General features: G+C 39.7%; 1 protein-coding gene across 9 annotated transcripts; it reads right to left on the reverse strand.

The window, feature by feature from the left end:
* Positions 1-26,211, reverse strand: KEL (Kell metallo-endopeptidase (Kell blood group)). 9 transcript variants are annotated; one of them, XM_009509253.2, is made up of 19 exons: positions 25,938-26,202; positions 22,991-23,143; positions 18,673-18,811; positions 17,001-17,204; positions 16,309-16,433; positions 15,255-15,401; positions 14,024-14,086; positions 12,869-13,057; positions 12,323-12,468; positions 10,923-11,046; positions 10,305-10,415; positions 9,136-9,234; positions 8,521-8,598; positions 7,975-8,078; positions 6,896-7,006; positions 4,781-4,848; positions 4,385-4,542; positions 3,445-3,537; positions 1-2,158 (listed from the first exon to the last, which is right to left on the reverse strand). In XM_009509253.2, the coding sequence occupies exons 2-19, from the start codon at positions 23,006-23,008 to the stop codon at positions 1,982-1,984; spliced, it is 2,154 nt and encodes a 717-aa protein (XP_009507548.1). In that variant the 5' UTR covers positions 23,009-23,143; positions 25,938-26,202; the 3' UTR covers positions 1-1,981. The 9 variants fall into 9 exon arrangements, 8 of the variants coding, with proteins under 8 accessions (XP_009507548.1, XP_064319822.1, XP_064319814.1 ...); XM_064463752.1 differs by having other exon boundaries at positions 12,869-12,943; positions 25,938-26,201; XM_064463744.1 differs by lacking the exon at positions 25,938-26,202 and adding an exon at positions 23,241-23,392.
* Between the last annotated feature and the right edge of the window lie 446 nt (positions 26,212-26,657).

Consider the following 26,657-nt stretch of genomic DNA (forward strand, 5'->3'; position numbering starts at 1 on the left):
TTAAAGGCTGATCCTGTCTTTTAAATAGAATATTCATAAATTCATCATACATTGTAAGAACAAGAAAAAATTTGCGTATTCCAGGGAACTGTCCCCCCCATACACTTAACAAGATAGATACAAGAATAGTTGTACTCCTCAAAATGCAGACTGTCAATAGCTTTTGCTTTTTCTATACATTACAAACAAAGAAACTAAGTAGTCTCACTACATGAAATAACTTCTATATTACACACAAGGTCTGGTACAATGTTAATTGCTACTAGCATCTAAAAGAAAGACAGTCTGATCATGCTGCTAGGTTAAAATTGATTAAACAAGTGGAAGAGTATACAATGTTTAAATAGTAAAGATAAACACAAGCTGAATTTTGTTATTTTTTATGATGGGTAAATAAATCAAATTATTTTGAGGTATTATTATTTATTACTTGTGAAGTTCAGCTAAGAACTCCACTCATGCTGGGAACAGTATAAGTACAGAACAAAGAAACAAGCCTGGTCATAAAGGGTTTGCAATCAAAGTATTTTTTTCCTCTGAAGCAAGTACTTCATTAATATTTTAGTGAATTAATGAAAACAAAATCTCTGAACAGCCTTTTCTTGGAAAATATTTTTTGCATTGATCAGTACTTGGAAAGCATTAAAACAGTTATTAGGAATTTCACAATTTTTACAATGCTTACATCGATAAGGGATGTTTCCACTTGCCATTACCTATTCCACAAACAATCCCCAGGCAGCCAATATAATAAGTAAAACAAAAAATTGTGCCCATAATTAAGAACAGTTTGAAGAGTATGCAAAAGGGAGGAGTATTTTGTGTACTTATTATCTTAGGTAAATTTTAGAGCATTGGTATAAATTTTGTAATTATCAGAACCTGAAACTGATGTAATTATGTTGGTCTTGAGAATATGCTTTAAGCACTTATCCTGCTACCTTAGAGGATAACACTTCTTACTCTCTTTTTCCTCTAAAGTAAATTAATATCTAAAATTCAATTTCAAATAGAAAGTAAAATCCTACAGCAGATCTACTCTTCTGTTCAGATGATAAATATTTACAAATGTACAGATGAGAGAACTTTTAGGGATGAGAGGACCAGGTTCAGAATCCAGAGAAGTTCTTGGAATTCTAATTGTTAGGTCTTCAGACAATTCTGAAAACCCTTGTGACTATCTCATACTCCACCCTCAACCTTAAACAGAGACTAAAAAAGGAGAATCTTGATGGAAAAGAAAGAAAGAAGAAACAGTTCCCAATCCCCCTCCCACCAATGGGGATGCTTTCCTCTTTTGTCTCTGAGGAGTTTTGCTGATGCAACAGGAAAACTTCCCTGTTCGAAACTTCTGTTTTGAACAGGGAAGGTCTTCAATAACCTTCATTATTAAGTTACTGTCTTTCAGCCTAGAAAGCTGGAGCCACTGAGTCTTTCCTACTACCTACCTCCATTTACTGTCAGAAAAGAGGATTTCTCCCTCTCTGGTAGTTACATGTGTGGTTTGTATAGTAGCCTATAGGATTTCCCTAACAACCAATCTTATATGAACACTCTTGGAGCTCCAGTTTATTGCCCTGTCCATTCAACATGACTGTGAGGCTACTGAAATATACAGGGAAATGCCCTGAACAGAGGGACAAATAATACAACAGTCCTTCTGTTCACAGCTCTTCAGAAGTTGTTGCCTACTAGCAACTGTCTAGTCACCTTGCTACCTTGGGACTTGCTAAATTCCAGACTTGTCACATCTGGGACAGAACGCTGACAGCAATAAGAGGAGACCCTTTTTCCTTTATGAGCTCAGTTTAAGAATTTTGCTACCATCAACTGCTGAGGAAAGGGTAACAAGAAAAGGAAGGTAGAGGACTGAATAAGACCACCATGTCACCCTAGTGGCCTGGAGGAGATGGTCATAATTTAGTGGGTCAGGCCTTCCTCTCCCTGGGTTCATAGCTCTCTTCTTCCTTTTCCATGCAGATTACCAGATCTGACACTTGTTGTCTGGGTTCATCGGGGATCCACTGGAACAGTGGAAGTGCTTGGCAAAGTCCTGGTTATTGCTGACAGGCCCACAGACACGAAGTGGCAAGGGACTGTGTGGATCTGTGTTCAGGGAAGACTGTAGTTTCTCAGGATTCTGGTGTCCACACATTGCCTGAAAGGAAGCAAAATAAGAAAGGTCAGTTTGGCTGAAAGTCTTCACGTGAACAAGACTTAAGGCTCCTCATGCCTCTGCATGTGTGACTGAGGCTGCTGGAGTAAACAAGGAAACACACTTACATGGGTGCCAACAATATTCAGATCTTACCCTTTACCACCACAATTTCTGACTGTTTTTCCTTTCCCTAAACTTCTCTGTCCCAGTTTCCCTATCTGACAAGCCACCTCCTCTCTTTCTATGCTGCATAGTCCAGAACACAGCGAATGTAGACCACCTTGGAATTTAGGCTCATGCAACCTTGGACTTCATCTGAAATAATGGTACAGCCGTAGTGTCAGTGTCTAGATTCAGCTTCATAAGCAAAAGCAATGAGTACTCATCAAGAAAGGAGAGCACTTACACAGCATCCCATTACTACTTCAGAGAGAGGGGCTAAGGTTATGAGACTTTCTGGTGTTAAACTGGCAAACCAAGTCTTCATTCATCTGATTTCAGTCTTTATTCATTGACAAATGATGCAGTAGCTGCCAGATAGCCTCTGAAAAGCAAACCTTGCCTCCAAGAACTGCTTTTCTACACACTGCTCTGACCTAATGATGACACATGCACAAAACTTCCCTTTGTACATTTACAGTGACTTATAAGTGTGTGACTTTTCTGAGTACAGAAATCCAATGATCTATCATGAGGAAGTCAACTGCACAACTATGCACAACTACCCAACTTTGCACAAATCCTTAAACCAGGTTCCCACAGAAATCTCTAACTGTGTGTGCATGTACTTCTAGTTCTTTAAATAACATTCTAAACTCTTTTTTTCACTATCAGTCTCTCAGAATGATATGACATCTAGTTATTCACCATGACAGAGAGGTGGATGAAGGAAGGGATGGAGAGAGATGTGCCTTTTCGGTAAAATTTCACTTTCCATGTGTAAGATTGCTTACAACAGCAAAGAAAGTACTCAGCAGCTGGCAATGAAGTATGCTTTCCCTGACACAACTTGTCTGTTACAACTTAATTTTGGTAGATTTCAGAGCTTTGTAAAAGATATATTTGTAGACAAGCCTTTTGTTAGCTTTGAGACCCATAACAGGATAGGGGCCCTATATGTGTATTTTAGCTTTCTGAATAAGATTCTGGATCTCCCAGAAACATCGGTCATTCCCATTTCAGTGAAGAGGGGGAAAAGTGATTGAACAGTGAGAAAGACAAACTGTAATAATTGTGGAAGACAATGAAGAGTGAGAGAGACACATGACTAGTCTAGAATTCATTACATGAGCAAAACTGAGGTAGAAAAGCTGGTCATGTGAGAGTCCAATCTTAGGTAAATCCTTTTCTTTGTGCTTTTTCAGCCAATTCTTATAGGCCTGTGGAGAGAGAAAATTAATAATAAAAAATCCCCCTTCAGACAGTGTCCCAAAACCATGTCTTCTGTCAATAACATATTGATATAATTATGGATGTAATATATATTTAATAAATTAGCAAGTTTGTATCTCTTCTCACTCTGGTGGGTCCCTGCTGCTGGCCATGCCCCCAATAACTCTACAATGGGAGAATAACAACACAGCTCCTTTGCTTCCCATTTCAGACACTACCACATGAACATCATCATAAGATGTACTGACTGCGCTATGAAAGAATTGAAATTACTTTCAAAGAAACTTACAAATATTTGAATAAAAATTAAAAGACTTTCTACCTCCCAACATTCTTTGTGCAAGAATGTAACAAGTACCATCTGAGACCTAGAGATCTCAGTCAGTAATTAATTAAACTGCTGAACTACTGCATAAGGAAACAAAAAATTCCCTCTAGACTCAAGTATTGCTGAAAACGTTATAGAGTAATTTTACCACCACACAGAACTCTGGTTCATGTCTCAGCTTAGTTCCTCAGGTATAACATAAACATATAAACAATAACATGCTTTTTGTATGTATGACATAGACGGGGAAGTAATGAAAGACCAACCCCAGAATTGGTGAAGGGGTGAAGTAGTCTTACATGGAAGTACTGATGTTATGAGCAAAGCTTTGCGAGGAACCTATGTCTGGAATGGCAGAGGACATGCAGGGCACATGCTGCACTGGCACAGGCATGTAAGAAATCTGGAACTGGAGCAGCAATGTATGAGAGTGATGCAGCAGAGCAATCTTGTGATATGGTGGTTGAATTATATGCAAGATTAGAGAAGTAAGTAGACTACAATACCTGGTAAGCAATGGTGAGCCCTCCAGTGTCAGCTGTATTCTCCAACAGTGTAAAAGTACCATTGACCTTAAAACCATAGCTTTCATACTGTTCAACCAAGCAGTCTATAGATTTCTGTAGTGCACTCCTGTTGCATGTAGAACAGCCCTCGGGCAGCACTGTGGGGAAAAAAAAATCCTAGAAAGTAAAGGTATTTCTGGAATTCACCTGTATTCTTCACATTAATCACTGACTCTTTTTAGTAGTCAGCATGGCCTTTAATGGGTTTTCCTTAGCTTCATCTACCTTCATAATATATGTATACATTCATATAGGTACCAGGATTTAAGATCCCCTGAGTGAAAGTACCAGTGGGGACCTAGAAGGATAAACAAAGACACCACAGCCAGTACCCACCATAACCATAGAATGTGTGAAGAAGTTCATGCGCCATGAATACCCCGATTGCTCCAAAGTTCACAGCACTGAAAAATAAACATGAGAATAATGCTTTTGAAAAGCAAAAGAGCACAGGTGAGCATTCTTTATAGCCACTGAGCACAAACTGTGGGCTGCACAGGAGAGTTCTCTGAGAACACACAGAAGCACTTTCTATTTATTGTCTCTCAGATGTGGCACACACTGTAAAAATGGAAATACAAGTATAAATTACTCTACCAATGCTTAGAATTGTACTATGGGCTTGCTTTAAAGTATTTGTAGCTAATAAGCCATCATAATAATGAAGAGTCTGTGTCTCTAATTACATGCAATGTTGTTGAGATACGTCCTCATTTACCCACTAGTGGCCGAACTGCTGCACAAACAGTAACTGCAATGGTGATCATACCAAAGCAGGATGGTTGGAGAAACAATCTTGCAACTGCTGTCTAGTGAAAAATGATACACAAAATTGGAAGGCAAATTAACATAATGAAGGTTTGACTACAGTTACTCTGGTCTAGGATTGGTGATCTCATTACAAACAAAAGGTTGTACTAGACACCTCCAGCAGTTCTTTCCAATCAGAATTTCTATGATTTTATGCAATGAATTTACAAATACTCACAAAAGTAAGAGTGCACTCAAAATGCATTTTTATAATATGAAATGTTGGCTCCTTCTCTCTTTACATGCACTGATTAATGCTGCTGAAGCATGAAATGGTTGTAGTAGATCATTATTACATCCCTGGGAACTCAGGAGGAAGTGACAGGAACAGAACAATTCATCTCTTAGAACTGCTCTTTCAGAAGCTTTGTAGCTGATAGCTTATAATTGTTGCCCAGAGAAGTTGTGGATGCCTCATCATTGGAAGTGGTCAAGGTCAGGTCGGATGAGTCTTTGAGCAACCTGATATAGTGAAAGATGTCCCTGCCTGTGGCAGGGCAGTTGGACTAGATATCTTTAAAGGTCCCTTGCAACCAAAACCATTCTATGATTCTGTGGTTCTATAGTAATTGTACTGCTTTGATGACTTCTTATTTTAAAAATTGTCCTCACAGTCATCTGAATTAGCTTTTGTCTGTATAGTTTAAACTTTGGAGCATCATCTGAGAAAACATTATTGTGCCAACTCACCAAAAGCTGATCAAGTTGGCCTTATCAGTTTATTCAACTAGGATGACAGTGAGAAAAATATATTTTACTAACACTGAATACAAAACGACTAAGAAGCTGTAGACACTTTTTCAGAGAGTAAGGTTATGGTAAGTGACAGCCCATACCATTGGAAAAACATTTTTTTCTATTATTCTTTTGAGGTGTCCTGTTCTTCACACTATAATGCATTAATCAAATACTGCAAGCCCTGGAAGAAAGACATAGAACTAGTGGGGGAAGATTACCATGATAAAAATAATTACTTTTAACTGACACATGTTTCTTTCAAACTTCACCCTCTTACCACAGTGTGAGCTTATCTTTCAGTAAAATGGGATTAGGAGAAGTATCTATCCATTATCATGCAAAAAGGACATAAAATAATATTTACAGCCAACTGTTTTAAGTGCTTTCAATATGAGACAAATATTGCTTAAATGATCTATACCATATGATGAAAGAACCCAACTCTAAGAGTATGGTCTACAGAAGTGTCATTGTTGCAGGAGAAGACTCAGAATTAAAAATGTATTTGCTTATTAAAGAAGGTTTATTTAAAAAAGGAAGAGAAGAACTGTGTTTCATCCACCTGAAAAAGACTTCTGACAAAAGTTACTCTGTGAAGCTCCTGTTTTCTCTGGGTTAGATTTCTATGAGGCTTCTGCTTTTTTGTTCTGGAGTAATATACTTGGCTTAGCTTAGTTTCACCTAGCTTCTGATTTTGTTCCAGCAGAGTCAATGATCACAGTCTTTCAGAATTCATAAGGCAGTAGCCATCTGCCCTTAGAAAAAGCTATTTTTTTCCCCATTTACTGTATCCTTCTGGGATGCAGTAAAGAAGTTTCAAGACACACCTGTTAAGATTCTTCTTGGAAACATGGTGCAGCCAAAAGACTGCATTCAGCTTCCACCTTTGCAGCTCCTCCATACCTGGGAAACTCCATGTGGAAAAATGGGCTGCGGAACATTCCAGCAGGAAAAACCACCATGTGATGACTTATTGAGTAGTATGAACGCACAGTCCAGGGGGACACATGCCAGCTAGAAGCAAAAAAAGAGAAATGAGAGAACTACTTAGCTCATACCTTGCTCCATTCCTCCACTGGGCTTGCAAAAATGTTCTGCTTAGTGCAACAGTTCATACAGCAGCAGCAAATTCTGAAATTCACATTATCTAGAGTTAAAGGTGTTTGAAATAAACTTTAATTTGTTTACAGATGGTCAGAGCTAGTAGTTTAGCTTTCATACACATTAAGGGATGCACCCTCACAACTTCCCTGTCAAGTAAGTCAGGATTAGTAACCTCCTGTAAAGTCCTGCTCAGAATACTCTTCAAGTGGTGCAAGGTCCCAATCATGCCTGTCAATATTTCCTGTCTTCTGAAGCATCCTGTCTCCTGCCCTTGAGGTGACCCTGACAGCATTCACATCATCACAGTGTTTTGCTGCTTGCTTTGGTGCTAAGTCCAGGAGAAGCAGCTATCCCCCTTACTCAAAGGTTCATCAGCAAAAAAGGGTCTTTTTTCAGGGCTCTGGGACTCCCTCAACAACAGTGGGGTTTTTTGGTAGCATGACCTCAGGTTGAATACAAGACAGGCTGCCAGATTCAAGGCTTTTTTAAGGAGGATGCAGCAATGCAGCCTTGCAGCAAAGGAGGACAACAGCATCTTGTCTTCTAGCAGAAGTGTCACTGGCAGGTCAAGAGAGGTGATTATGTCTATCTATTCAGGACTGGTGAAACCACATCTGGAAGCATTGTGTCCAGTTCTGCCCCACCCCCTGCCTGCCTTCCCCCTCCTTCCCCAGTAAAAGAGAGCTATAGGTGTACAACTAGAGAGTCCTGAGTGACCTGCTCCAGCTGATCCTGCTTTGAACTGGAGGGTTGGACTAGGTGATCTCCACAAGTTCCTTCCAACTTCAGTTAGTCCACGAGTGTGTGATTTTGTTATATTTTTCAGATCAGTATTATCTTAATGTATTTTTAATATAATATAATTATATAAGACTTACTTATCCTGTGAGTCATGCTGAAGGAGTTTCAAGTAGGAATTTTCCCTCAGTATCTTCAAGCAAGCCACCACATTGAGGAAAAAAGTGTCTTCATGTATCTCCAACTGATGGAAAAGACAGGTAAAGTGACTGTCACAGGGCATGAGTGAGGAACGAATTGGACAGTATGAGAGAGATGAAAGTCCAACAGGTCAAAAAAGGGTTCATCAAAAGACAAACCCATGGAATACTTGTGGTTTTTCTCTCCCAATTCTAGAGACCTTCAGTTTTAGATAAGACAGGAATGTTATCTGCAAGCCAAGCAGAACATACAAGCAAGTCACAAAGAATTTTGTCAGGCCAGCCACTCTAAATAGGAGACAGCATAGCCAATAATATAGAAGCAATAGAAAAAGGGTCTCTGGGCCTGAATGTTCTCAGAAAATGAACAATAGGAAATATGCATTGCTCCAGATGTCATAGCCTCTTTTAGCATCAGGCAAGACAGCAGATGGTACAGGCAAACCACAAATAATGAGGCAGGCATGTTTACATTATATAGCTCACATTCTGGTATTCCAGGTTCACTTTGGCAGTCTGGAGCATGTGAGCTGGACATCCAATCTCCACTTGTAATTTGGAAACCTAAAATCATAATAAACAAACAAACAAAAAGAAACATGACCAATAGGATGCTTTAGATTCTGGAAGTCCTTTTTAAACTCCATTACTAAACAACCTAAATACAATCTGTGAATCACCCCTTCAAAATGACAGCTACTCTGTTTCAACAAGACATCTTCTTTTGCTACTCTGCTTTCTCAACTCAATGACCTGAGGTCTAATGTTGTTCTACTTTTCTTTTTCTTTATAGCATTGTGTCCTGGCATTCACTTTTATAGTTCTTAACCCATGTGTTAAAAATGGAATTATATCTCAGTACAGTTAATTCAGAGTATCCATAGACGAACACTTAGCCTCTCTATGCCTACAAATCAATGTATGATCACACATGTGTGATAGCACTTATAAAACCACCTACAATTTTCAGTGTGTATGACATTTAAGATTGTGTGCCTGTAGAAGCAGGTAGGAATATATGGAGGTGCAAGGCCCTTCCATTCCTTCTCCAAAGGCTTCAGGGAAAGGAAGGTCTCAGTAACTTCTGCCTTCTGCACGCACCAAGACTTTAGCCTCTTGGCGAGTCTGTTCATCCATCCAGTCCAGCTGATCCAGTTGGCCATAGAGAGCATCTTGGATCTCAGAGAACATCTGCTGAGCCTGCCATGGAGCAAAGAAGGCATGGTCAGAACTGCAGAAAAACATTGTTCAGGATTAGCTATCATCTTCCCATGTTCCAGCAATTCAACCACAGAATAACTGGGGGGAAATTCCTCTTCTTGTGATGAAAGAAGATATTTCAGTTTCTACAATGATTTAGGCTTAAGTTATTTGGCATCCAGTGGTTCCTCACAGGGCTCACCATTCTCTCCCACACACCTTTTCATCTTGCCTCTCATGGTAACTAAGAGGGAAACAATTCTTTTTTATTCAATCCCTCTTGGGATAGGAATGGACCAAATGATTGCCCCATTTCCTGAGTGAAATGAAAATTCAGTATCCACAAGTTTTTCATGCTGGAGTATCCCTTTCTAAAGTTATGGCAATCTCAGTCTCTCCTTCACAAATTTATGTTTTGTGCATTCAGCTTTGTGGTTCACTACACTTAGTCTTAGTTTTCCCATCAACTTTTCTTGGGGTTATTTACTTTTGTCACTTTATACACTGCAAACTCTATAAAACCTGATGCCTACCCTAACTGTCCTCAAAAGGAAAAGGAACTCTGATCATCAAAGAAAAAAAAATATTTTCCACACCGCAGGCATGTGTTCATTTTACTTTGGATCCATTCAGAATGTTTTGGCATTGATTTGTTTCTGTACAACTGGTCATAGAACAGCTTAATGGCTTTGCAATTTAAAATCTTATTTAAATGTCAGATTGGTGATGAATACTGTTAATACTAACTGTCATGCCAGGAAGCACACTGAGGTTGCATGCATTTGTAGGGCTATCATAGGTATTAGTGCTGCACACATGACTATGCTAACAGTGGAGATAAACATAATAACGGGTATTTTAGCATTGTTTGTTTTAGCAATGATGGCAATGCCTTGTTCTGACGTCTTTCATTCAAAAAAAATGTGGGGAAGTGCATAAGTACAGGAATATATAAAAAGGTATAAAACCTACACGTTATTTTTCTGCCTTGGTATGGTCTGAAGTTGGCATATAAAAAAAGAAAGAAAGGAAGCTGAGCTCTGCTTGGGGTTAAGAAGATGGATACCTACAAGTTTCTTGGTCTGCTGGGGGAAAATTTCTTGAACAATCATCTGCCCTAGAACTGGCTCAAAGAAAGAGCTGGTATCAGTCAAGCACTTCTTCCAGCGCTCAGCTGGGATCTGTAAGAACAGAGAAAGAGAGACACATAAGACTGAGAACAAAGAGATAGAAAGACAGCAAAAAGATATGTAAATGTGCAGTCAGTAGCATATACAATGCTATCTAAAAATGACAGCAGTGAACAATAAGTAATGTAGTCCCATTTAAGCTAATGCAGAAAACTTTAATAAAGTAAAACATTTATTTTCTTATGATTTACTCTGCTTACTTTCACACAAGATGAAGATTCATATGCTAGCTGAGACAAATACATAAAAGAAAGGTGATGATCTATTATTCCCTACCCCATGATACAGTGCACTTAGCTCTCTAAAGTTTTGTGTGTCATGTCTACTCCCACATTTCTTTGAGAAAAGGGAAGCATATAATGGCTTAGTGAGAGTAGTTTTCCACCCCAAATCTAAGAAACTCCATCCAGGCAAGGCATCAAGAGAACATCCAGAAGGTGTGTCCTAGGGTGTTCAGCTTCTGAGGAAGCTGAAGAGGATGGTTGAAGGCTAACTCACCATTCTAGATCCCATTTTTCCATAAAGAATCTCAGATAGCTCCAGGCGTGCCTCTTGGAATCGACTGTCAAGGGCTGGGGAGAGATTCCCAACCAGACAAACAATCATATAAATGTGAAGGACCCTGTAGGAAAATGACATTTTAAAGGACTGAAGATTGAAGCCTGGCCAGAGGTGTGGCAAGTGTCAGAGGAATAATTTGAGTCAGAGGAACCCTAGTAACCTGAACAATAACAACAAAGCACTCTGAATGGGCTACACCTGGGTCTATCAAAGGAGGATGTCTTGACACGAGTCATCCAGAGAACTGTCTCCCCAGAACACCATGAAGACTCAAGGGGTAATTGCCTGCTGGGGCACAGGATTCTTTATGGGAAGCAGGAGAAAGAGCATTTTTAGGACTGGGTGAGACTTCTTATAGAATATTTTGAGGGGTCTGTGGGATTCTGTAAGACTTATTATGGAACGTTTATGGGAAGGACCAAAGGCAGGGAAAGGGAAGGATCGTGGTAGACTGCGGGGAAACACTCATGGGAAAATGGAGAGGAAAGGTGGTAAGAAGAAATGGCTGAGCATAAACTTGTGGCTTGCCAGAATGTCTGTCTGACTGAACCCTGCACATGGTCACCAGAATCTGTCCTATCGTATTAAATGCTATTCTCAAATAACATTCTGCTCTCTGTGTGGAGAGATGGGACTGGATACTGGAGAGACAAGGAGTCTGAGAGTTGACTACTGGAGGGACTTTGGTTCAAGCTAGCTGCTGGAGAGAGTAGGGGTCTGAGAGTTGGCTATTGGAGGCACTAGCAGTTTGGACCAGCTACTGGAGGATTCTGCTTGTATATGCATGTTTGTAACAGGAAGAGACCAGAGTACCAACAACCAAAGTAGCACTGAAAGACTCAGGAGTTCATATATCCAGGTGCCAGCAGCTGTGGACACAAGGGGATCTGGGACCAGCTTCTGGACAGACTGAATATCTAAGATCAGTTTTTGGAGTGATCAATATTCTGTGTGTACATATATATATTTCACTAGTATAGACCAATTCTGACCAGCTGGAGAGGAAGAATAGGGTCAGGCTGCCTAAGCTGTTTTATGTTTGTAGGAGTGCTATGGGTGGGTGGGTGCCAGTAAAGGCACTACGTTCCATCTCTGTTGATCTGTGTGGCACATATGTATGTATATTTACATGGGTACACACATACAGTGCTTGCATCTTGGGACTATGTGCTAAGTCTGAGTACTGGCTAAACCTGTAGATACAGAGCCACAGCAGCCTTGCAATTGTTAGGCTACTGGATTCAGCAGCCTCTAACACAGACCTCTTTAATTTATTGTATCTGAAGTTAATATTTCTTGAGGCATGAACAACTACAACCATAGGTATTGACTCCTACCTTTCCTTGTGCCATTGTTCAATGAGCTGTGACATGCCTCTTAAGTAATCCATGTCATGCACTACAATTGGCTGAGAGAGGTTCATTGGCATAGGATGGAAGACAGCCTGAAGGCAGGACAGCCAGTCAATAGCAGGTGCCTTTTCCTAGAAATAAAACAAAGCTTACATGCTGAACTATGAATCTAAATTGACTTACAAGAAATAATAGGGAAACTGGGATAGTGTCTCTAATATTGCTAAGAGATACATTCAACAAGTTTAACTGTTTTTATGATGTGGGTTTTGATTACAGTAGAAAAGGAGAATTGACTTTTTTTTTAAAATGACTTAGCACTGGGAATGGGAGAGAGTTGTGGGCCTGAAAAATCCAAATGCTGTCAATAAGAGATGGTAGGTTAATAGAATATTTAAAGCTCAACAGACTTCAAGTGTAATTTCAAGGGAATGGCATCTAAACAGAGTGTCCCATGTCTCTTTTGATCCAGATCTTCAGAATGTGAATGTCATATGTAATTGTGTTGCTTAAGTTCTAAGACATAGATACCTGTAGCTCCCTAATGGTAGTGTGAAAGAACAGCATCCCCCTCTGCCGTCTTTCCTGCAGTGGGGTGACAACTCGCTGGAGGTTAGAGATGAAGGACAGGGTAAGGGAAAAGGAATCAGGGGGACCATCCTGTGGCCCTCCAAGTAGGCCCCCCAATTTCTTCAAATATGAGAGATACACACGGAGAAACTGCAATAAGAGCATACAGTGAGAGAAGCACTACCGAAAATTAGTCACCCCATCCATACATCCATACATCCATCCAACCATCAATCTTGACCATAAAGCTTCAATATTTCCAAACCACTGCAGCCCCACGGTCTTCTTCACTTAAACATCCTTATGTAATTCTTCATGTGGAATACAGTTTGCCAAGTACAGCTCCTCTCTCACTGAAGAACATTGAATTCCCAAAAGGTTATTTTTGTCCCAGCTTATAACCACATTAAATAACAAATCATTTTAGAGATGTAGGCCTGCTATCTCTGGAGTCAAAAGAGAGAGATGTAGTGATATAATGAGCCAGTATTTTTGAAGGACAGAAATGCCAGCTTCTTTTTTCTATGTTCATGAGGTATCAAAGGAATGTTTATGATGGGTAGACAGGCTTACATTTTGAGGACTCTTCTGAAAGAGTCAGACTGAGAAACTGAAATCAACTCAGTTTTTTTAAAGTTCAGAAAAATGACAGAGCTGTGTTGAAATTAACTTAGTCGCAATAACTCCTAGGACAAAGAGCTTGTTTCCCCAGCATAGGTTAAAGCATTTTAAAATAATGACAAAAATGCTAGCTACCCCTTCCCCAGTACAGAGATTTTGAGCTATAAAGCCTAACTTTAGACAAGAACATTTTTTTCGTTCAAGGTGAAACCTAGACAGAAGCCCAGGTTCGTATTACTTAGCAAATACAAATTAAAATTATAATATTCTGTTTCTCCACTAGAAGTTTTAAACCTGGTATCTAAAAATGAGTTACATCTTACAAACTATCTTTTTAGAAAAGTAGAGAGTTTTGTAAAGAATTCCTTCTGGAGACATTTTCAGAGGTCACTGACCGTAACCCATGGAAATAGACCACTCTCAACCAGGAGGCAATTCAAGGAGATCCCTCACCAAATAGTTATTTTTACCTTTCTTCAGCCTCTGATATGTTACCTCAAGATAATTTTTCTCTTTGAATTTGCTCTCAGGTGGCATTTCAAACTCAGGATGGTCAATCTGAAAAATAGGAGTAAAGGAAAAACATCTCATTATTTCCAGAAACACTGGAAATGTGAGGATATGCTCAACAGGCTTTGTTAATTTCTGTGTCACAGAATTTGACAAGTTAATAAACTGCTTTTTCTTTTGGAAAATGTTTGCTAAGCAATTTTTGTTGATCTATCATATTCTGCAACTCATTTATAAGCTCATAAAAACCTGCAGTGACTGATATTCAAATGTAAATTCAAAATGTTATTAAATATTTCTACATGGTGCACTGGTTTTGTCTGGGATAGAGTTAAATCTCTTCATAGTAGCTTGTACGGGGCTATGTTTTAGATTTATCCTGAAAACAGTGTTGATAACACAGGGATGTTTTTGCTGAGTGTTTTTTGCTCAGTTATTGCTGAGCAGTACATCCACAGCATCAAGGCCTTTCTGTTCGTCATGCGCCCCACCAGCGTGCAGGCAGGGGGTGCACAAGAAGTTGGGAGGGGACACAGCTGGGACAGCTGACCGCAACTAACCAAAGGGATATTCCATGCCATATGACATCATACTCAACAATAAAAGTGGGGGTGAAAGAAGTTGGCTAGAGCTGCCATTGCTTGGGAACTGGCTGGGCAGTGGTCAGTTGGTGGTGGGCAATTGAGGGTTTTTTGCATCACTTCTTTTCTTTCTTTCTTTTTTATTTTTATTTTGTAAACTGTCTTTTTCTCAATGCATGAGTTTTCACACTTTTACCCTTCTGATTTTCTCCCCCATCCCACTGGACAGGGGAGTGAATGAGCGTCTGCCTACCAAGTTTAAACCACAACAGTAAGCTGCAAAATTTGCAGATTCATAGTACACTATGTATATTAGACACTTAGCACTTAGAGTCTGTTATGTACTAGTCATACCTGTGAACACAAGAAGAACCACACCCTTCTGCAATGAGGTACAATCTACTCTAACAGGCAGGAGATGAGAGAAAATAAGCAATTTATTTTTCCTCATCTGCTCACTTTCCAGAAATCAGTGCTTTTTGTGTAATAAAATCAAGAAGTTTATTGAAATACAAGAAAAATTTCTTCAGAGAAGTGCATAGGCTTAATTTGAGCAAGCCTGGGTCTCATGGGCTGTGTAACTGACTCTTTATTTCCAGTGCTTCTTAATAATTATCTTTCTTTAGTACACTTACCTGAATAATATTGGTCTTGAGGCCAAAAGGACTAGGTCCCACACGGACACTGAAAAAGGGAAAGGTGTTGTATCTGCCCATAAGAGTCTGAAGAGTTTCATTAAAATCTTTTGCTTTCCCCACACCTGTGATATTCCATCCACCAACCTATAGAGGGAGAAAGATGGCATGACAACAGGTCACTTTTTTATCCCATATTTACAAAATCTTTTTTTTATTCCTATGAGCTCAGTCATTACGACAACTGAGAAACAACAAAGCAAATAGCAACAGGGGAAACTCATGAAGACTTCTACACACCCTGTTGGCTTTAAAATGACCCGTCACTTTCACTTAGGCAAAGCAACAAACTGCAAAATGACACAGGGAAAAGGAATTATAATTATCAGCAGAACAAGTTGTACGGGAAAAAAGCAAGATAAGAAAGAGCCATCCAGAAGGACAACCAGGGATCAGGAATTATAGGTCCCACTTCCCTGACAAGCAAGGTCACAGGTAGGCTGCAGTCACTGTTCCTTCTGCTGGATGGGTCTGCAGCCTCCTTGGAGACCGGGAATAAATGCCCTCTGCTGGCAGGATGATGTACAACCCTCCCTGGCACTGAGAGGAGTCTCCCAAATGGAGAGAAGCATTTTCCTCTTTATACAAGCTCTCCTGAAGCCTGGAGTAGCGGATGGCCATCAGATCTTAGACACAAAAATTTCGCCCATTTTGCAAGATGTTCCCTGATCTGTATGTTGGATCCTTTTGAACTAAGCTTCTGAGATTAAAAGTGATCCCCTCTTTGCAGTCTTGGTTGTTGTACAGTCCTAAAGTAATATGTAAGGTCATGAACAAAGATTCAGGTACCTGATGTCAGAAAATCAAATCTTGAAATGGTATTTAAAGCTAGAATACTTATCACTTAGAAGTTGTGCTGTGAACCATGAGCTTATTTCAGGGCCAGATGCTAGCAAAATTCCATCATGTAGGATCATATGACCCTTTCTTCACACTTTCCTTTTCCCTGCAGGAATTGTCTTCTGGAGGGAGAGGAAATGGCACAAACATTCACCTGAGTTAGGAGGTTTTTCAATGGCTGAGTTCCTTGGGATTCTATCTTTTGGGTATCCATGCAGGAGTGATAGAACTGGATTGCTTTTTCCTTAGCTGAGCCTCTTATTGCAAACTGTGGGCCCTCTGGGGGAAAAAAAAAAAAAAAGATTAAAAACTACAAAAGTGGTAAAAATTTGGGGCACTATGAGAGCAGAAAAAGATTGTAAGAAAACATTACACTGCACTTTGATTCAGAACAATTTAGTAAATACATCCATACTTCCCACAGACACTCAAAGCAAGAGACCTTCTAGTTCCATGACTCTTCCTGAGGCCAAATATGTGAGTTCCTTTGCATGTAAACAGGAGCACAACAGGAAGGTGATGCATATCTAGGCTTCAGTCCCACACAGAATCAGGACACATGAGCAGGGTGCACATTCAGACAAGCACAACAAAAAATGTCTACTTTTACAAGGCAACAGGAAGATGGTTTGGGTTGCTGTCAGAATTTTAAAGTGTGAGTTTCATCTGTTACACTTAGCAAGGGGAACTATGACATGCTCACGAAGAAATCTGTACGTGTAATGATAGAAGAATTGGGAGACTGGACTCAGTCCCTGTTAGGAATGATTGTGCTCTCAGTTATTAGTATTCTCAGCTCTGACTGAAGAACGTGCTGAAGACAACATACCAATCACCTGTCCCTACCTAAAAGCCTTTTCAGGATCATCTGGTTTTCTTCCAACAACACATCAAATACATTTAGTGATTCTTCTGTGGTTCTGTTTGACTGTTTGCCTTCCCAGCTGCCACAGGCGTATTTGTAGAAATCCTCACAAGGGTCTACAGTGTCATTCCTAGAATTCAGGAGCTTGGCCAACAATGTAAGACCCAGTTCGGCACCACTGGATCCTGGGCAGGAAGTAAATACGAGACAACTGAGCAATGATAGTGAAGAATGAGAACAACTTCAAACAAAAACAAACAAACAAACGAACAAACTAACACACAAAAAGGAGGAGTTATTTGTGGGACATTTCACCTGGAAGATTTAGTTTTTATACAAACTCCTTTGCATGCAGAGTGATGAATTCCTTCTAAATTTTTGCTAAATATGGAACAAAGTGTGTCCTGTCTTTCACTTCACAGGAAGATTACCTTTGCACTTTATAAGGGAGATTCTTTAAATAGAAGTACAGGTAATCAGTCCACAGGTGATGTCCTCTGTTCATACTATCTAGGCAGGCACAGTTGGGATTATTCTGCCTTCTCAGTGCATTTTCTATGAATCAGTCAAATTTGGCCAAATGATAAACAAGAAGCAACTGATGGTGTCAACACATGAAACAGAAGAAGGACATAGCACAGAGAAAGTAAGGAAATAAGTTTAAAATGTGGAGGGAAGTGTTCAAGCATAGGGAACATTTTTCAGCAATGACATTTGTTAAAACAGGACTTTCTAGTACATCTTGTTGTGATCTAAAACTCCCTTTATCTAAACAGCTGCGAATCACTGGGTATGTGTTCCCATTTTGGTTCAGCATCTTGTATGAACATCAGATCAAATCAATTATTTGCTGAAATAAGCCACTCATAAATAAAAGTAAGACTTTCCATACGCTGGTTTCAACAGCTGACATGGGAGGAGGTAGGCAAAGTGGAAATTGACAAAATCTAAACTAACAGTTTTTCCTTGGTCTCTGTAGCAAATGGTATCTAACACCTAACATGGCTAAAGAAAAATGCTAGGTGAAGAGTCAATAATGTTTATTTTGGAGCAGGGAATGTCAGTATTCACCAATATAAATGCACCTTCAGGGCTGATCATTCAATACGCCTAAAAATTTACATGGACCATTCTGCATATAGCTGTTTAGCAAATTTAAAAGGCAAATTAATATTTCTGGTCTATGCTTATAGCTCAGGCATTAGCAAGAGACTATGACTTTTCTTTCTACCCTATGACTGCACTGGTCTGTGCTAGAAAACTAGGACTAGACTTACTAAGTCAGAGCTGGAAATGTGGAGAAGTAGCTCCAAATCAGATTCAGTCCAGTTTCCTGGAGGTGACCACAGGCAGAGCATGACATGATGATGAGATGCAAGACAATATAATTACACTCTCCCTCAAAATTGGACCCAGGCATATTAAAGGGCAGGCAGAGGAGGAGGACAGCTGTGAGGATCTCTCCCCAGTATGACCTAAGGAACAGAAGACTGTACCTTTTCTACAACTGGTGTCATGATTCTTTGAGATTCTGAAAGTCTAATTCTTAACACAGATTTTAAGCCTGATACACAATGGAGGCAGATAGCAGAGAAAGGGGTCTTACAAATGTGGTTGACGAGGAAGCAGGGAAAAGGGTATCCCATATTATACCTAGACCACAAGTCATCATGATGTAGGTGATAAGCAATGCAAAGCCAAGGATAATACTGAGAAGTGTACACAGAAGTAGGCTCTTCCCCTGAAGGCATCGTTCTTTCTTTGCACCTGTTCTCAGCTCCTGGTCACAGGTCTGAAGAAAGAAAAATCAGACAAACGGAGAAAAAATAAGAAAGAAAATTTTACGTTAAAGTTAGCACTGGTCATATACTCCGTCTTCCGCTTAATCTACTAGAAAATCACTCACAGGACTAGTGCCAGAATACCAACAATCATCCAACTCACCTAGGCTACAGCTGTTGTGCAGTGTTACAAATTATGCATTGAAAAGTCATCTTGCCATGAGGAGGCCTGTCCCTCCATAGTTCCTTCTGGCTTATGGAATCAGCTTGCATATACCTCCAGAAGATATCAAAGCCTTTTTGAGCCCATAAAGTTAATAGCAGGGTGGTTAAGCCTTTGGGTTCTTTATTCTGTTAACAGTCTGGCAATCTGAGCATTAATTTCAGATGTCTCCTCAAGAAAAAAACTCTTGCATCCTAAGACCTCAAGCCCAGTTCAAGTGGGAGAAAAGGTTTGCCCTGTTCTAAAAACTGCAGTAAGCTGTAAGTCACAGAGAAGCCTTCATATACAGACAGGTTTTATCTCACTTAAATTTAGCTGTGTCCATAATCTATGTATGTCTTTTTAGTCAGTGGGGAAGGCTGAGCACCTTATGAGTACAGCTTCTATTTTAGACAGCTGTCGTAGGATGAGCTGAAGCATCCTCTGGAGTTACCTGTCTTTTTCTCCATTGGCTACAAAAGAAGCTAGATGATTATGTTAGGATACACCCCTAACATCTACCTGGATAAAGTTGGATGAAATGACATTTACTCTGTGTGTCCACTGCTTCTACCTACTCTGATGTACATAAGACCGGAGAACAACAGATTGCAAGAGACCAAACATGGGAGTGGATGCTGGTAATATAAGGAAAGGGAAAGAACTGAAAAAATGAAAAGTGGAATAACTGAATAAGAATATACAGTGAGGGAGGAGGCAGAAGGGGAAAAAAGGCAGAAGATAATGGCAAATGTGTGAGGAAGAGGGACAGAGGACAAATAGTGTAGCAAGCAAGGAGTATATCTCATATATCTACGAGTATATCTCGTAGGTGTGAAAGCTGGGGGAAGTGCTATTTTGAGAGTCTTAAATGCCAGTGTCAGTGCCTGGCCTGTACTGTCCCCACAGCCTCAAGTTTAGTTCCCTCAAGCCTGGTTTTGTGATAAAAGCAAGCTGTTTGAGAAACCTTGACAGGCCTTGGAGCTCTTTGAGAAAAAGCTAGAAGCAGCCTTGATGGAGATGTCCACTTCTCTTGGCAGCTGCTTTTTGCAGCTGTCATGCCTGATCGCCATCTGAGCTATGCTGCAGCAGCCATTGTGCAATGGCTGGCCAGGTACTCCATTGATATGGATCGTGTCCTTAACCTACAGACTTGATTCTGCAGGTTTGACCTTGGACCTGCCTCCTCACAATGGACTTGCCTGGCAATGTACAGTCTTGGTTGACCCTGGCTATTGTCACCAGACCTGCCTTACCCCCTTTATTCCTGTACTGTGGGGGTGCACCCCTTGCTGGTAAAGTCATTATTTCTTGCCTGCCTTGTCATGACTTTCAGGTTCTAGATTGTCTTCCCTTGTCTGCCCTTGCTGCTTCCTTACTTGCAGCAGCTAAACTGCCTTTGTCACCATACTCGGTATCTATCTCCTTTGCCACAAAAACAGAAAACATAGATCTTTAAAAAAATCAAAAGAAGAAATTAAGCAAAACCCAACAAGAATTAAGTACAATTCCTGTACAAAAACATTAACAGAAAATAAAACGCAGAAAGAAATAGAAAAAGAGACCTCATCAATTTATATCTTTCAAATGTGCATTTTATTCAATCATTAACAGAAGGCTCTCAAAAGCATATGTCAGCTTACTTGACTCATGGAAACTGCTAACAAGGGTTAAATACCTAATAGCTTTTCTCCCTTTAAAGTCCTATTCTCCTGAGTTCTTTAGGCAGGAAGCAGAATAACTAAGTGGAGAGCAAGTACATACAAGTGAATCCTGGCGTTAAAAGGTGTTAGATACAGAACATGACCATACTGGCAAAGTACAGTGTAGAAAATATAAAGGAGGAAATCCAAATTTCTTTCATATGTCCCTGTAGTAAAACACTTCAGCTTTTACTCCTCAAGTAGTGAGAAGGTGTCATGACCTTACAGTATGGCAGGGAAGTGAGTGAAAAATAACTTGCTTGGCTGAAAAGCAAGAAAAGAAAATAGTCTTCAATGTGCAAGCCCTTATCTCTCATCATTTAGGTGAAAGTGAATGATTTACATTCACAATGCTCCTGACTTCTCTGCTGCAACAGACTTCTTGGTTTTTTTCACACTGAAAATCTGGCCTATTCCTACTATGAAATATTTCTAATTTTTCAATTCTTTGGTCTCATGTTATCAGAGGACATCTATTTCTCTTTTTTTTGAGTAGTAAATGGCATGGCTGTGGAGATACCAGCAAGAAATTGGTATTTCAAGATCGTCATTGCAATTTCTGCCAAACTTCTGGTTAGCAGTAGGTCTATATTGGGCCTACACATTATGTTCCTTTTGAAATGGAAAATACATCAAATAATAGATTTTTTAAAATCTGTAAGAGAACCAGGCTGTCTCCCTGAAGATGCTACTGTGAAACTAGAGAAGTAGCTGGCTGAGAGCAGCATACTCCAGAAGAATAGCTTATCCCAAAAGAAGAGACATGGGAGCGGAAATTGGTTGTGTACGTCTACTAAAATACTGGATTAAAGTCTGTGTTAGGTAAGCTATAGGGATAAAAAGTGTTCTTCAAAATTTTCACCTTCCTTAAGGAATGATTTTCTAATCTTGCCTCTGTTACAGGGGCTGGATTTGAGGGAATTTGTGGACCTACATAAATAGAGCAAAAAGAGGAGGGCAGTCATACTTAGTTGTTGCTTTTATCTTTTTTATGACAACAGCTTAAATCTGTACAGACAAATACCTGCTCTTTCAGTACTCTTATAAAGATACTGACCTGGGCGATATCCCTGTCAGATACTTTATCTAGTATGAACTTCACTTTTATGCCACAAATGGACTAAGTGGTTCACAGAACATGGCACAGTGCCCATCCTAGTTCAGGTGAAAGAAAAGGTGGGGCTTGATTCAGGGAATAAATAGTTAAACATTACTAATGCAATCTAGTGTAGCTCAGCAAATGTTGGGGCCCGGATAAAGAGGTAGCCTTGGGCTGTAAGATAACAGGAACATCCTGCGCAATGACTAAAACTTATTGCTTCGGGGGAGTCAGAAAGCCTTCAAGACAAGAAGTGCCTAAACAAAGTTACAATGACATTTGACCTTAAGAAAAGCAGATGTACAGAACAGTAAAGATAAGGAACTGCAGAGCAAACACTAAACCAGAACAGACCATCTCTCAAGGACAGTATATACGTGATCTCAGAACTGAGTTTGCGCAAAAGCAAAGGTTAACTAGTGGACACAGTGAGGAAGAGTATATCCTTCAGCCAGAGACCCCTGATGACCACCCAGAGACACCAACAGGCATGCGCAGAGGACATTTGCATATGATAGTGAATATGTATATATTTTCTCAGAAAACTAATGAATATGTATATAGAACATGTACTTAACCCACACAATTAGATCTGATGGTGTACACGTTAGGAGGAGCGATCCCCCTTGCACCCAGCGCTGTAATAAACATACCTGCTTTATAACTCTCTGTGAGTTGTAGAGTTTGTTTCCGCGCCTCAATATAAGACATCAAATCAGGAAAAGGACACCGCACTACACGGGGGGTAATTAGGCTCTCACATGCAGAAAACTATGCCATGTTTACCCACAACTATTTGTGGGGGAAAATTTTTCATGTGTCTGCATACATCCTTTCTTAATTTCGTGAAAAAACAGGGATACAATAAAAGATGCAAATAATCAGATGATGATGATGATTGTTATTATTATTACCTATTGGTCAGTGCTTCAAACAGATCTGAATACTCAGAATGGCCATTAGGTTGACTAACAGGAAGGGCAAGAACCCCTAAATCCTCTCACACCACATCTTACATCATTAATTCTGAGACCTGGACAAGCCCCTTCCTGATACAAACTGTAAAGAACTCAATTGGTCAAGTCCCCTAGATCAATAAGCAATGTAGCTGTGACAGGGGAAGAAAGGGCAGGGGGGATGCAACAAAGGTAACTCAGCAGAGTGAAAGACAGACCCATTTCCTTACCTCTGGAAAAGTCCTCATTCTTGTCACTGAGCAGGCTTTGCTCCGGTGGTTACCACAGTTGTCAACTCTGTTTACTTGTTTACTATCAGTCTTCTGTGCCAAGACACACTACTAAGTTCAGAGACAATCTCTTCTTCCCAGCTTGGCTGATAGCTGAGGGGAGGAGAAGAGAGGAAAAGCTCTAAGAAAAACGCCCTTAAAGAAAATGAGAGGGAGGGACACAGAGACATTTCTGCAACTCTCCACCCACCATCTCTTCATAATACCTCTACTTCTCATAAAACTTTTTTTTGTTCCTTTCTTTTTTGTGCCTCTCCCTGTGACCCATGTGTCTTTCTGTCTGTTGGAGCTGCACTGAAATATTTTTGAACAGAAGTATACAATCCTCTATCTCCCCTAGCCTCTTCTCTACTATTTGCTGCTTCTTTTCTCTCCAACAGCCTTAACTATCCTGCCCACTCAAGAAGCCTGTTTTGGTCTACTGTTTGAAACTGCAACTAGCCTGTTTCAACCTGCTGCTTTGGGGCCTGGAGGCCTCTGGTTATTGCAGGATAGTGTGGGTTATGGATCCTACTGCTCCTCCTCCACAAAAGAAAGGCCAATGTGCTGACTTTTTTTGCTCACTCTCAGTTGCATCCAAAAGTCCACTCAAGGGGTGAACACAAATCCACTTCTGATTCTTTTTCTTTTGCATTAAGAGGCATAAAAGAAATAATTAATTACTGGTTCTCTTCACAGTTGTTCGTTACTTCTCAGGTGACTGCCAGCCTATGTGTCTTTGCTTTCTTAAGTATGCATATTGGAAAGATTTGGGAGGGAACTTCTTCTGCTTTGAGGACTGGGAACCAGGATCACTTCCCTGAGACAATAAAAACTGAGTGGTTGACATTGGGAGTTGAGACCTCCTCAAATGGCAGCTGGGAGTTGAGAGAGGTGGTTGGGAACAGTTTGGTGTCAGCTTCCAAAACGACTGAAACAAGCAGAATACTAGGACAGAACTGTTTACCTCCCCACCTTGCTAGTCTCTCAAGGGAATATGATGTCTTTGGTCACTAAACTGAAGATAATTAGCTATCTGTTCAGTTGTTCAGAGCTTCCCAAATCTTTGGTCTCTCTCCTAAAGTCCAAATCTTCTCCCCACTTTCATCAATCTGATTTTTCCCTATTCCTGTAGTGCTTGCACAATTTCTTAACATCCTCGATTATACTGTGACAACAGACTTATTATGAAACCAGTTACTTACTCCCAGTTCTTCCTCCCTCTCAGGTCACTGGTAGCTATGTATTTCTACATTTACCAAACAGCTCCAAACACTGTAAAAAAGGTCCTTGCTGTCCTTTCTTTCCTTGCAATAGGGCACTTCCCTTCAGCTTAACATGAGAATCCAATTTGCAAATACTTCTTGAATAAATGATTGAGGTTTGACTTAGCGGAAATAAAAAGACACTCTTTTGGTACTCACAACTCCTGCATCGAGAGGAGCATTACTGTGATCCATAGAGTACAACAGATAGAGAGTTGCTTTGTTAATTGCAGTTTAAATTAATTTACAGCTACTCAAATCCCAAATCTTTGTGCAAACTGAGAAATGGGAATATGTAACAAAATTCAGCCCATATAATCCTTTGTTTCAACATAGCTTTAAGGCTTCCATGTGTTTCTGCGACTTTTGTCTTTGAGCCTTTTCCACTCTTCCCTACTTCACATCTTTTCTTACAATAGCTACTGTTCTAGTACCCTCTCACAAATGCCTTTCAGTAGTTGCACTGATAGTGTAGACAAAGAAATGGTATGCAAATATGTGTAGCAACTTGACTAGGTTTAACTAAAAGTGATCTTACAGTGGGGTTATCTTTGTAAACTGACTGGACAAATTTGTTCATGACAATATGCAGTTTATCTGTCTTATCTATGTGCCTGAACTCTTCCATCTTCATAATTATAGCATCTAACAGCTTCAAAGCTTCAAGTAATGAAGTTAATTTTACTTGTTTTCTCTAATGAACACTATCTAGGCTTTAAAATGTCTCTGGGCAAGGAATTTATTGCCTTTTTAATTATAAAATGGCTATGATAATTTTCAACATAATGTTATTTAAATAAAAGCAAGTAATAAAACCTTGGCTGAAATATTCAGTTCTAAAAAGAAACTTGAGAAGACAAAAAAAGCCTTTTGGTCAGTATGCTGATGGGATATGATTGGCATTAACATGGTTTCATGAGCCATTATCTTTTAAACAGGTCTTCTACCTCCTTTGGATTAAATGTCATTTTACCACATAATGTGACAAAATGTTACATTGATATTACCACAGCATATGCATTGTCACACACACACTGTCTAGAAATACTCTGAATGTGTATATATGGACAATTTTTTCCAGACCTTGTAAACTAATCAGGACACATCTTGAAAAGTAGTTGGATCGCATCCTTCTTATAAGTATGCACAGGATGTTTCAGGAAATGAAATACATATCACCTTCTCAGTGAAGAACATGGGTCTGAATTAGTACATGTTTCAGTGGCACTGTGATGCTGAGAAAGCAGTCTTGCAAGATCTGGCATTGAAGTGATGTTCTCTCTCCTAAGTCATCACAGACCATAACATTATCTACTGGATCTAATACACACTACTATTGGTTTCCATTGGAAAAGTCTGCTCCTGAGAAGCATTCTGCTGCAACAGAGTTTGTTAAACAATTCAGAGGAAAGTTGAACTGTTATGGAGAGAATCAAGTTGTTAAAACTTTTATTTATTCCAAAATTCATGTCTCTCTTTGGAGACAATGTGCATTTATTTCACATAGATTCTCTTCCTGTGCTCTAAGATATCCAGGTATAAGACATATTTTATCCAAAATTATATGACACATACTTCAGAAAAATCTGTTTTACTGTGGTCATTACCTGAAGCTGAGTAAAACAGACACTGTAGTTATGTACCTTTTCAAGAAGAGTTTCTTGCATCTATCAAAGTAAGGACAGAGCACATTTGCATCTGGCATCAATAAGCCAGGGAGACATATCTTGCATCTCCCACACTACCAATTAGATATGAACATCTTCTTCAGGTTAAGTGCCACAGAATAGTGTAATAAATATATATGCGCCTAAAGGTCTACCTTGGAGGGCAGTGTGCAGTCTGACGTCTTTATTGAATATGCAGCCTGTAGAGTTTTGGGGATCTTGTGAGCTGAATACATGAAGTATTTGTATATATAAGAATATGGTGCTGTATATGTGCAGTTGTTTTTTCCTGCTAGCACCCAGGTTTCTTTGAAGATGCCTTTATCAACTACCAAAAGTGAAGACAAAAAGTTTCCCTGTAAACTTTTTCTAACTACAGAAGCAGGAAGAGGGGTTGGGGGGTGTGGGGGGGTGATGTCACAAGTACTCCTTATCAACTGATTCCCCTCTTATCTTTAAGACACAGATGACAGCTCTGCTCTCTTGAGTTCACAAATTAGTGAGAGGACCTCTCGTGTTTTTCTCTGTGACAGATTCTTCTCTATACAGTGCATTAGCTTTTCCAAATGTAACGCGGATCAGCACATTGAAAAGAATAGAGTTTTGGACACACCTTCCAGCTATCACACATATAAATGTTTAATGGCAATTATCTTTTAGATAGCACTTAGATTTAAATAGATGTGTGATTCAAAT

This window comes from Phalacrocorax carbo, chromosome 1, assembly GCF_963921805.1.
Source record: "Phalacrocorax carbo chromosome 1, bPhaCar2.1, whole genome shotgun sequence".
Lineage (NCBI taxonomy): Eukaryota > Metazoa > Chordata > Aves > Suliformes > Phalacrocoracidae > Phalacrocorax > Phalacrocorax carbo.

Excerpts from the sequence above, each read along its gene's own strand:
- KEL (XM_009509253.2), bottom strand. Across the intron at positions 14,087-15,254 it reads TCAAGACCAATATTATTCAG|ATTGACCATCCTGAGTTTGA; the intron begins GTAAGTGTACTA and ends CCTATTTTTCAG. Across the intron at positions 7,007-7,974 it reads CAGCATGACTCACAGGATAA|CTGGCATGTGTCCCCCTGGA; the intron begins GTAAGTCTTATA and ends TTTTGCTTCTAG.